General features: G+C 35.7%; 1 protein-coding gene and 1 long non-coding RNA gene across 2 annotated transcripts; one reads left to right on the forward strand and one right to left on the reverse strand.

The window, feature by feature from the left end:
- The first annotated feature begins 4,445 nt into the window (after positions 1-4,445).
- LOC110910060 lies at positions 4,446-5,384 on the forward strand. The gene is made up of 3 exons (XR_004870464.1): positions 4,446-4,804; positions 5,039-5,105; positions 5,178-5,384. It is a non-coding gene; the product is annotated as an uncharacterized LOC110910060 (long non-coding RNA).
- A 1,116-nt stretch (positions 5,385-6,500) lies between these two features.
- LOC118484168 (uncharacterized mitochondrial protein AtMg00810-like) lies at positions 6,501-7,502 on the reverse strand. Its single transcript, XM_035980134.1, has one exon. The coding sequence runs from the start codon at positions 7,500-7,502 to the stop codon at positions 6,501-6,503; it is 1,002 nt and encodes a 333-aa protein (XP_035836027.1).
- Positions 7,503-12,559: the final 5,057 nt, after the last annotated feature.

Here is a 12,559-nt window from a genome sequence, read left to right on the forward strand (position 1 = left end):
TTCATTCTAGCAGCCCCCTATATATATATATATATATATATATATATATATATATATATATAAAATGTAAGTATCTATAGAAAACCCACTTTAATTTAGAAAACCCGGGAAACTCAAAGCTCCCGATATTTTTTTTGTTTTGAAAAAATTTACACATGTTCTATACATGTTTTTAAGGGTTTTGGGCAAAAAAAATCAAAAAAGCGCCGAGTAGTTATTTTTAAAAAAAAATAAACAAGTTTTGGTGTAACACATGTTACAAATATGTCAGATGAATGTAACATGTGTTACACCAAAACTTGTTTATTTTTTTAAAAAATATCAACTCGACGCTTTTTGATTTTTTTTGCCCAAAACCCTTAAAAACATGGATATAACATGTGTAAATTTTTTCAAAACAAAAAAACATCAGAACCCGGGTTTTCTAAATTAAAGTGGGTTTTCTATACATCCTTCCCCTATATATATATAGGGGATGGTTTAAATGAAAACCACTTTTATTGTTAAAACTCGAAAACTAACTAAAAAAAGCCTAAAAAACACACAAAAATTTTTTTTTTCAATCTTTTTAATAAAAATCGCTGGTTTTTATATATAAAAAAACTTTTTTTCAAAAAAAAAAAAAATTTGTGTAGTGCACAAGTGTAATAATACACATGTGTAGTACACATACACATGTGTAGTATTACACATGTGCACTACACAAAAAAAATTTTTATATAAAAAAACCTGCGAAATTTGGTTTGCAAAAAAAAAAAATTGTATGTTTTTTTGACTTTTTTTTAATTAGTTTTCGAGTTTTCACAATAACTAGTGGTTTTCATTTGAACCTTCCCCTATATATATATATATATATATATATATATATATATATATATATATAGGGGCTGGTTAATGAACAAATGCGCTTATCGTACATTACGTACGCTAAAATCTCAGCCGTCAGATCATCTTCCCGCATTGAAAATCGCATGTTATTTTTTTGTAACAATTTCGCATGTTGGTTTTTTAACATGCGATTTCTTCAAAATTACCACATGCGAAATTGTTACAAAAACCAACATGCTATTTCATCAAAATTATCACATGCGAAATTGAATTACCACATGCGAAATTGTTACAAAAAAACAACCTGCTATTTCATCAAAATTATCACATGCGAAATTGAATTACCACATGCGAAATTGTTACAAAAAAACAACCTTCTATTTCATCAAAATTATCACATGCGAAATCGAATTAACACATGCGAAATTGTAAAAAAAAAAAACACCTGCTATTTCATCAAATTTATCACATGCGAAATTATTACAAAAAAAAAACAACATGCGATTTTTATTGCGGGAAGATGATCTGACGGCTGAGATTGTAGCGTACGTAATGTACGATAAGGGAATTTGTACAATACCCTTTACCTATATATATATATATATATATATATATATATATATAGAGAGAGAAAGTATAATGTACTTCAAGGCTTAACCTACATTAACATACATGACAAAAAATATAACGTGCGTTATTATCATAGAACGTGCGTGATTATAGTCCAATGCGTGATTATGTGGTCCCATGCGTGATTATGTGGTCCCACGCGTGATTATGTGGTCCCATGCGTGATTATACCCCTGATCCAATGGTTACCATTGTCTCCTACGTGATGTATGATAAGGCTTTTTGTATGTTAACCTTACTCTCTCTCTATATATATATATATATATATATATATCAAGGGGAGGATAGGGTACATGATGGATTTCACGTACAAAGTGTACGTGAAAATCCTGACCTTAGATTCTTAAAGATCAAGGGTAACAATTTTATTCGTAGCAATTTCGTAAATAAAGGGATATTATAATTGAAAAACAAATAACAAAAGGGTATTTCTGTCATTCAACCAAACACCCCATTGATTTTCAAATGATTATAAGTTTTTCATACGATAATATATTTTTAAAAAAAATTACACCAAATTAACGAGCATTTCATACTCTTTAACTTGAGTAGGATATTGCTATAGTTTCGTTAATTTTTAAAAGATTTTTTTTACAAAGCTATGTGGTTACGTGAATACATGACTTTATAAGCCTACGTAATTACGTAACATTCATTATATTTAGAAACAAGTATATTGTTACGTGATTATGTACCCGTTCGTAATTACCTAATATGCAATTTATTCGTGAAACAAGGGTAACGTTACGTGATTTTTATATACTGTTACATGATTTTGTATAATGTTACGTGATTATGTTCAGTACGTAATTACGTAACACTACATGAGTATGTACCATTACGTAATTATGTAACATTACGTCGTTATGTATTTTCTGCTATATTGTAAAAAGACGAAAGTACCCTTTCCCTCCTTAAATAAAAAGGACACGCGTTAAGCTCATCTTCTCACGTACCCTTCGCACGCCTTTTGTCTCTTGTACTTGATCCAATGCCTTTATTTCAAACTTTATATTTTATTAGTATGATAAATCCACACCATAAATTAAAAACAAAACAATATAATCTTTGCTATAACTAACTATACAATTTTAGTGTTAAAATTATTTATAACATAATAATTTTCTTTAAATACATGTGGATATGAATGATCTCATACATCAACATAACAATTAACATCCATCCATTCTATTCAGTTATATATAAAAAAAATAAACAAACATATATCAAAGAATCCGACTTCATCTTCTCCGATCTGCAGCTTCCCGCCTAAAATTCCTGAGTTAAAATCCTTTCAATTGCTACGATGAATTAAATCCATGTTGTTTGTGGTTGTAACGCTGCTACGTGTTGGATTCATTGCCGATGTTGCCTGTATGGGGTATGCTTTTTTTTTTATAACATTAGTTTCATGCAATTATTGGTTTTAGTAATCATGTTTTGTTGCGTTTATTGTTGTTATTGGTAAAACAAAAATAAATGCATTTTTGAAACCCATGCAGAAATTGAATAATGACAAATTGTAATCCATCGTTTGGCACAAGAACCTAAAAATTTGGGTATGTGATTGGTTTTAAAAAGTTTTGCGGGTTTGAGACAGGGTAGTGGATTAGGTGATATCGGCCTAATTACCGGAACCCATTTACCCGCATCAAATTAAATATATTAATATATTATACAATAGAGTTTAGTGTCATTTATGGTTTGTCCACTTTTGCTATTTCATGCCAAATTTGTACCATTTTCCTCCTTGACATTCTCAAAATGTGTCAATTCAGTCAAAAAAAAAAAAAAAAAAAAAACTAACCCCGGTTAAAAAACACAGTTAGCTCAGGAGTAAAATGGTCATTTTACATAGTGGTTCGGAGGTGTTACATTTTCTCCACCGTTCACCAACCTCCAAACCACTTCAAACCATTATGTAAAATGACTATTTTACCCCTGATCTAACTGAGTTTCGTTTTTTCGACTGAAATGACACATTTTGAGAATGTCAGGGAGGAAAATGGTATAATTTTGAAATTTGGCCCGCAATTGCAAAAGTGGACAAACTACAGGGACGTAATGTCACTTATCTCATATGGTTTGGAGCAAATGTGTCTGTTTCTTGTTTATTTGCTTTATGATATGAACATTTTTTCCCCACTCATTATTACCAAATCACAATAAACCATATCTTACTATTACTATATTGAGTATTGAATGGATTCCTTACAGAAGTAAGATCATTTGTAACAGAGCAGTGGCTGTTTTGGATGTGATGCAAAGAGCAAACTGACGAAAAGTCAAGAGAGTCAACCTTCCCGTCCTTCCCATGTCGCAAAACCTTTAATAGCGGAGCGTGGCGAGGAAAATGGTAGATGTGAGGTGGACGACAATGCATTGTGCGTATCCTCAATCGACACTCCAAATCCAACTCTTGATTCTCATGGCACCGGGAACACATCCCAGGAGTTTATAAATCATGGCAAGCTTTTTGTCCCGAAACTTCTTTTATATCATGCTATAATGGCTGGGTTGGGTAACAGGTCAAAACTAATTTTTTTTAATTTTTTGGCAAACAGTTAGATTTTTTTTATTTAGAGTAAAACGCCATTTTCGTCCTTGAGGTTTGGTTACTTTTGCGACTTTCATCCAAATGTTTGTTTTTCCGCATTTGGGTCCCCATGGTTTCTAAATCTTGTCATTCTCGTCCCTGTGGGCCAAAATGTTGGTAATTAATCCAAACGTTAGTTTTTTCGCATCTGGGTCCTCGTGGTTTCAAAATCTTGTCATTTTCGTCCCTGTGGGCCAAATCTTGAGGGAAGAAAGTCACAATAAATTACCAAGATTTTGGCCCACAAGGACGAAAACGACAAGATTTTGAAACCACAAGGACCCAAATGCGAAAAAACAAACCTTTGGATGAAAGTCGCAAAAGTGGCCAAACCTCACGAACGAAAACGACAATTTACTCTTTTATTTATAAGTAGTTCTTATGTCAACTAGCAAACATGGTTACAGATATTTTATTTCAAGCAATTTATTTATCTGATTCTGTAGGATTTATGTTTTAGAAACACACTTTAGGTATCTTTCGACCCGTTAAGCCTGTTTTCTTTAAAGCTCTTTTTATTACAGATAGAAACACAACTTGCTTAGGCCCATATGTTACAAAACGGGTCGAAATTGACGCCTCTATATAGTCTCTATTGTTTTAAGCTTTTTCTTTCTTAGTTTTTAAGTTATATAATGTATGCAATGACTTTTATGTAGGTCTTCTTCTTTGGAATCAAACTAGGCAACAGTGGGTAGGAAGTAAAAGAAAGTCCAAACAAACCGACCAGAACCGAGAGCCCAAATTGAGGTAAATAATCTATTTTATTTCGACCCATTTGGGTGACTTTCAACTCGTTTTAGTCGTAGCAAAGTTAAAACTTTATAACCCAAAGTGACGCATATAGAATCGAACTGGTGGAAATTTCGTTTTAACCCGTTACCCAACCCGCCCTAACGCTCCATTTTGCCTTTGGTTCTTCCCTTTAAACATGAACCCTGAATATGCAAACTGTTTTTACTTGAAAAACTGTTTTATATGCAGTCGGAATGCAACGTATGAAAATTTGCTTGGAAGCAACAAGCCGTTCGCCAAGCGTGTTCCTCTATCTGTAAGTCGTTATCAATTCTTTTAAATTTATTTTTTTCATACTTTTTACAATTAAAATTGGTTGAAATGGCAGGAAATGGTTACTTTTTTGGTGAATGTGTGGGAGCATGAAGGGAAGTATAATTGAGAAACATAGCTTGTGGTCTAAAGAGTACCCAAATATCAAATTTACATTACATTACATTACAAACCATACAAATATCAATTTGGATCAGTTAAGGTAAACAATATTGTAATGTTTATTGATTTTAATCAAACAAAACAAGTATAGAAGAAGCAAGATACCAAATTGTTTATAACATTCAGAGTTACTTAACACATGTACAATGTGAAATTATAGAAACATAATTCAAAGATTATACGATATTACATGTCATGTCGTGTTATATTCATCTAATATATGCATCATAAGCCTTAGCAAATAATACTAATTCACTACATAATTACATAGAAAGTTATTCAACAATATTTTGACATCAAACCTAAACAGTTCTGGAAACATTTTTAAGGGCCATCTTAGCGTTATAGTGCCGTGAAATCTTCTTTTCTTCGAATATGAAGCATACCAACCCATTGATCATAGACCTATGGTAAACCATTGTAGTTTCATATACCGAACCATTGATCAAAGACCTATGGTAAACCAATGTAGTTTCGTAGCTAAACTGTGAACGCATCAAATGTGAAGATGTATGGGGATAGGTATGTTGTCACATTTGCGCATCAAAATGTAAAAATGTATAGCCATGTCGCCACATTTGCGCCTTGTGTTTCATTTTTACCAATAGGTCAAAATTGACAATTTTACATGTTCATCAATGTTATTGACTTATTTCAACTCTCGATTGTTGCACACAAATACACAATTTACAAATTTTGTACATGTTGGTTTTGATAATTTAAGCAATAAGATTTAACATATCAACACTTTTCCACATGAGATAAATAATCACATTTTAAGTTTTCATTTGGAGAAGTTTATCACATTTTAAATTTCAACTTAAAGAATTTATCACATTTTTAAAATTACCACTTGGGGATTCATATCCCAAATGCCCATCCCAAAACATTTCAGATGTGATATAAAGTGATGGACACATGATTTTTTTATTGTGATGCGCAATCAGGGAGCTTAACCAAACTTTTATTGGTGACGGTCTGTTTTTTTTGCGTAAAAAATAACGCTAGCTTTTTTTATGAGGGGGGGGGGGATGGGGAGGTTGCCCTCCATGGTTTGTTGTTATTGGACCGGCCAATGATGATATAATTCTCTTAGTTATGCTATCCTAGCATGCAATTTGTAAAGACTCAAATCACCGATTTATTATTGAATGTGAAAATACAATATATAGAATACATTCATGTCCTATACTAGGAAACAAATAATACACATTGTTTAGAAAATAATATTACATAATTCATTCCTTAATTTGCGTTGTGTTGATACCCCTCCGCAATCGAATAGGTGGGGGCCGACTCGTAGCATGCCACGAAACTTTTCAAATAAGGGTTGCGAGAGGCTCTTGGTAAAAATATCCGCAACCTGGAGATTGGATGGAATGAACTTTGTGTAAAGACGACCTGAAGACACTAGCCCTCGAACAAAATGATAATCAATATCAATGTGCTTAGCGCGTTTGTGAGAGACTGGATTCTGACTTAAGAAGATGGCACTCTTGTTGTCGCAAAGTAAAGTGGGACGAGCCTCAGGTAGCACATGAAGCTCTCGAAGAAGATGAGTGAGCCAGATGATTTCTGCAGCAGTGTTAGCCATAGCCCGATATTCAGATTCACAGCTGGAGCGGGAAACTGTGGGTTGTTTCTTTGCACTCCATGACACAAGATTACCACCCAAATAAATTGAATAACCATAAGTCGATCTCCTCATTTCAATACATCTGGCCCAATCTGCATCAGAGTAGCCCACTAATTTTGTGGTAGTGGGCTCGGAGAAGGTTAAGCCAAACGAGATGGTACCTTTAACATAGCGCAATATGCACTTGACAGATTGAAAGTGAGAAAAAGTAGGAACTTTCAAGTGCTGACTAGCTTGATTTACAACATAGGAAAGATCCGGGCGTGTAATGGTGAGATACTGAAGGGGCCCAATCAAAGATCTGTAAAGAGTTGGATCATGAAACGGAGTACCTTTGCTGAGAAAGGTGTCAATAGTGACAAGCGGAGTAGCAACCGGTTTAGAATCCAAAAGGTCAGCACGAGCGAGAATGTCATGAGCGTAGCTTGACTGAGAAAGAGTCTTGACTGCAAATGAGTGACCTCGAGCCCCAAAAAAATAACCCAGAGAACCCAAATCTTTAACTGAAAATTCCTTGTGAAGGCGTGAAACAAAGGTCTGAATAAGTGAGGAATCACTACCAGTGAGGATGATATTGTCCATGTAAACAAGCAGATAAATCAAAGCAGTCCTTTTCTTGAAAATAAACAATGATGTATCTGCTTGATTGCACACAAAACCATTAGAAAGCAAAAAATTGCTGAGACGCTGAAACCAGGCACCTGGGGCCTGTTTTAAACCATAAAGAGCCTTCTACAAACGACAAACGTGATTTGGGAATTTGGGATCAATAAAACCAGTTGGTTGTTCCATGTATACTGTTTCAGTTAAATTTCCATTTAGAAAGGCATGCGAACATCCAGTTGACGAAGAGTGTAACGCCCGGCTATTTTGTACTTCCCATTTATAGAAAGTTTGATTCGTAATTCTATTTTTGGAAACTTTGTATTCTTGTAATCGTTTCTTTCCTTGTAATCTTTATCAAATCGAGACTTGGATCATTAATGAAGCTTATATTTTGTTACATCTATGTTAAACGCATTCTATGTATACCCGTATGTTCGATTTGGTGAATCAATCTATGTTTAATCGTGATTCTTGAAAACTATGTGCGAAACTTGTAATTGAACTAAACTTGTGCATTGAACGTGTTTTGAACGAGAACGATACTTATTTCGACATTCATGCACTCAATTATACTTGATTTATGATAATCATACTTGTCTTGCCCTTAAACAATGCTTAAATGACAAGAACATCCCTTAAAACTCTTAAAAACCCTAAACTATGAACTACAGGGACCAAATTGTCATTTTTCAAACTTAATCCAGAAAATTGGACCCCGTCGCGTAGCGCGACGGGTATGGGGCTTGATGCTCGCGCTACGCGAGCCCCTGTTTTCGGCAGATTGTGTTTCTTGAGCTGATTATGCACGAAATCCCATTAACCAACCTCACCCAATCACCTTTAATCCACCTCTAATCACCTCCAATCACCTTCTAACTCATTCATTATAAATACCCACCTTCTCCAACCCTCTTTACACTTTCACAACTCCTAAATCTTCACTAAATTGCTCTCTAATCAGCTGAGAATCTGAGTTTTGGACAGATTCGTGAAGCTTTACTAAAGTGAGTGTAACTTGCTCATTTCTCAACCAAATCACTTGGTTCTTCTTCCTATTGCTTTGTTATTTCCTTGGGTTTGAATCCTTGGTTTTTCCTTGGAAGAATCAGGCTTGGATTTGCCTAAAATGGACTAAAACTTTCTGTTTTGTTTCAAACTTATGCAAACTTCATCTAACTTGTGTGAATCACATCTCAAACCAATGTCCTAATGCTTACAACCCCTCTTATGGTTGGTTAAGCTTAAAAACATGGTTGAGACATCTAAATCAGAGGTTAAAGCCTCATACACCTTCTGTTTTAATTAGGGTTTTACCCACAAGTAATGTTCAAGTGTGAAACTTGTTGAATGTGTGATGGTTGGATTAGCTTGGGCTATCCTTCATAAGAATCCACTCATTACTTGATGTTTTACTATAGATTAGTTGTTGTTAATACTTTGGTACTTGTATGTTCATGACCCTCCTTGTTGTTTATAACAACAAGTGTAGTGGTGAACAATAGAGGTGCCTAAATGGAAGCTTGTTCTTCCTACCTCATGTATGTATTCTATGACACAAAGAGGTACCTAAATGGAGACATTAATCTCCTACCTCATGCTTGAATCTTAAGACTTGTACAACTATATAATATCTAAGTTATTCTATACGTATACATCTAAGTAACTAAGACTTGATGATGACTTAATAGTTATTTGTTAAGTGGACGTTACATCATCTATGACCATGCCCTTGTTACGACTCTAATGGATCTTAGAATCCATGAAATCATACCAACTCTTTTGAGTTTTAATAGTGTCAAGAACAAGAGTTATGTGTACAAGATGATTATTTTCACCTATGTTACTTTCTTTATATTTTAAAAACTCCGAATCTCTAATCTTCCGTATACGCCAAACTCACACACCTACGTTTCCTTGTGTAGAAGGACAAGGTGCTCCAAACTAACTCATCTACAAACTTGCTCTCGGAACTTCAAGTCACCACTTGTAAACCGTGAGTATACTCGAACCCATTTTTACTTTTAACACTTTGGGTGCAACATGTATTCTATATTAAACGCACATGACACTTGAAACTTATTTGAAACTTACTCTATCCATTTAAACATGAAACATGAAACTTGTGAATCTTGAGACTATTTTGTGCTATGTGAACGTTTAATTCTTGTGTGTAGTTCCGCCTTAACAATAGTAGCGCTATAGGAGTAATGCACCTCCCCGTTAGTCTTTGGGGTATTGTTAGGAGGAGACATAACAACCTCCCGTTAAACTTTGGGTTAGGTACTTTAAACGCATTGGGAAACTTGGGCTATCACTTGGACTACGTAAACTAGCACGTTGAAACTATTTTGTTATGTTCATGTTGGATATGAGTTTTTATTCTATTATGCTATGTAAACAAACTTGTATACTCGCTCTTTGCTTTTGCATTGAAACTCTATTTTAATACATGTTGCAGGTTGATTATTGAAGTATGGATGATTCATGAAACAAGTTTAGGGTGGACTAGATACACACCTAGATTAATCTATCATTTTGTTTGTTATGTTATGTTATGAAACAAAGTTGTTATTTCCTTTTGAATTATGTATGACATTTAGTTTTGAAATGAAATTTGAATTTAAATTAATTATTGTCACATAGTGTTATGACGTTTTGAGCAATCTACACACTTCGTCTCATCCCGATGTTTCCGCCATCGGTTGGGGTGTGACAGATTGGTATCAGAGCCATAACTATAGGGAATTAGTAAAATTGCCATGCTTTTGCCCTAATCTATAGTTCTAGGAATTTTGCCTCTTATTTGTTGTTTAAAACTTTTGTACTCTACCATGCATGCTTCCTAGCTATACTTTTGATTAAATTTATGTGCCTTCCCTAAGGCTAACACGAATACACTTATGCTATTTTTATACTCTTGTGACACCAACGAGAAGAATTTACCAAAATAGGCGTGAAACCCACAATTTGGTAAACGACTCTCATTCTACCTTTGATCTATTTTTTTTGCACGAAATTTCACCATTAAGCTAGGAGTGACATCCACAACTTAATGGTAATTTCCATTTCAACTCTAGTGGACCCTCGTCATAGTGTCAAAATTTATTTTGGCCGACGAGTACCAACCACATTTAGGGTACGAAATCGTCAAGTTAGGGGTGAAACCCGCATCTTGTCGATTAAGTCCCATTCCTTGATCTTTATTCTCGCCAAAGTCCCGAATGTTTCAATCATTTAGAGATGTGTAGTAACCGGAAGGGTAAGATACCGTTAATCGCTTCTCGACGAGAGTATCTTACTTATAGGCCAAAGCATAATATCTCTAATTCGAAAGAACTTTCGACCCACTTTGGAATAGTCGACGTTTCTCTACCCGAAACACTCCAATGTTTTATTGAGCCTCACTTTTATGTATCTCAATTTATATATGATTTTTATACTTGAACGTTCGTTCATTTCAAAATGTCGTTTTAAACATTTCGCACGTTATCGCAATCACAAACAATAATAATCCCTCGTGAACAAATTAAATTTACAATGCTTTCGTTTATTCATGTTATGCTATGTGGAATTCATGACTATGCTATATGAAACGTTTAAACTTTTATGCTATGAAAATCAACTTGAACCTTTATGCTATGTGACTCTTTATGCTATGTGATCAATTTCGTTTTCATAAACAAACATTATGACCAAGTCTCACTCATTTCGTTCTTTAAATCTTAGATGTCTTCTCGTCTCTCCAACGCGTCTAAGAAGTCAAAGTCTCGCTCCACCAAGAAGATGATGGCTTTCATGGCCGATCAATTCGCTCGCGTCATCCCAAAGGTCATTTCCGAGATTCGTGCATCTGAAACTCCTCACTCTTCCGTCGACTCTAAGGTCGAAATACGCAAGCCCGCCTCGTTCAACTTTAAGCACTTTTCTTCGTGCAATCCCAAGCCATTTACTGGCAATGATGGGGTGACCGCTATGCTTGAGTGGTTTGACAGCATAGAGGTCACATTCATCAATAGCGATTGCCCTGACGAACTCAAGACACGTAGCGCAACTGGGGTATTCCAAGCCCGCGCTCTTGAGTGGTGGTCGAATGAAAGAAACATCCGTTCGAACGAGTTGGCTTATGCGTTGACCTGGGAGGAGACTAAGGCCCTAATGATGGATGAGTTTTGTCCTCCGCATGAGCAAAGAAAGTTAGAGGAAGAATTTTGGGTTTTAAAGCAAGTTGGAGATGACAACCTAGCTTACACCACCCGTTTCAAGCAACTTAGTTTCATTGTCCGTCACCTTGTTTCAACCCCTGATCGCAAGAAAAGCAAGTATATCAATGGTTTACCCCCTAGTATGCGTGACACAATCGAGGCAGCCAAACTCGATAGCATCGAAGACATTTACCGTTTGGCCGCGTCTTTGAACAACAATCGCGTTCGCGATAAGCAAGCCGCAAACCCCGTTTCTTCTAAGCCAGCCCATCAAATTACCCAACAATCGAATAATAATAGGGGAAAGAAGCGACAGCAATCAAACCCCGTTTGTAACGCGATTGTGCCGCCTGTTAACCCAAATCCTGTTGCTCCTGTTGATGCCCCCAAGCCGTACACTGGGATTCACCCCAAGTGTGCCACTTGTAACTTCCATCATCCCGCTAATGCTAGGTGTCGTCGTTATGAAAATTGCAACCGTTATGGTCATACCATCAACTATTGTCGCCAAGGGCAGCCAGCTCAACCAGTTCAGCCCGCGCAACCAGCTCAACAAGCTCAACAAGCTCCACCTGCTCCCCAAAACGCAAGACCCGCTAGGGCATGTTTCAAATGTGGGGATGTTAATCATCTTCGTCCCCAATGCCCTCAATGGATCCAAGAGCAGCAGCAGCCTCCTCGTGGACGCGTCTTCAACCTAAACGCAAATCAAGCACGCAACGACAATGATGTCGTTAACGGTACGTTTCTTGTTAACCATCTTTATGCTTCGATACTATTTGATACTGGTGCGGACAAAAGCTTTTTGTCCTTAGAATTCGAATCATTGTT

Source organism: Helianthus annuus, chromosome 2 (assembly GCF_002127325.2).
Source record: "Helianthus annuus cultivar XRQ/B chromosome 2, HanXRQr2.0-SUNRISE, whole genome shotgun sequence".
In the NCBI taxonomy this organism is placed as follows: Eukaryota; Viridiplantae; Streptophyta; class Magnoliopsida; order Asterales; family Asteraceae; genus Helianthus; species Helianthus annuus.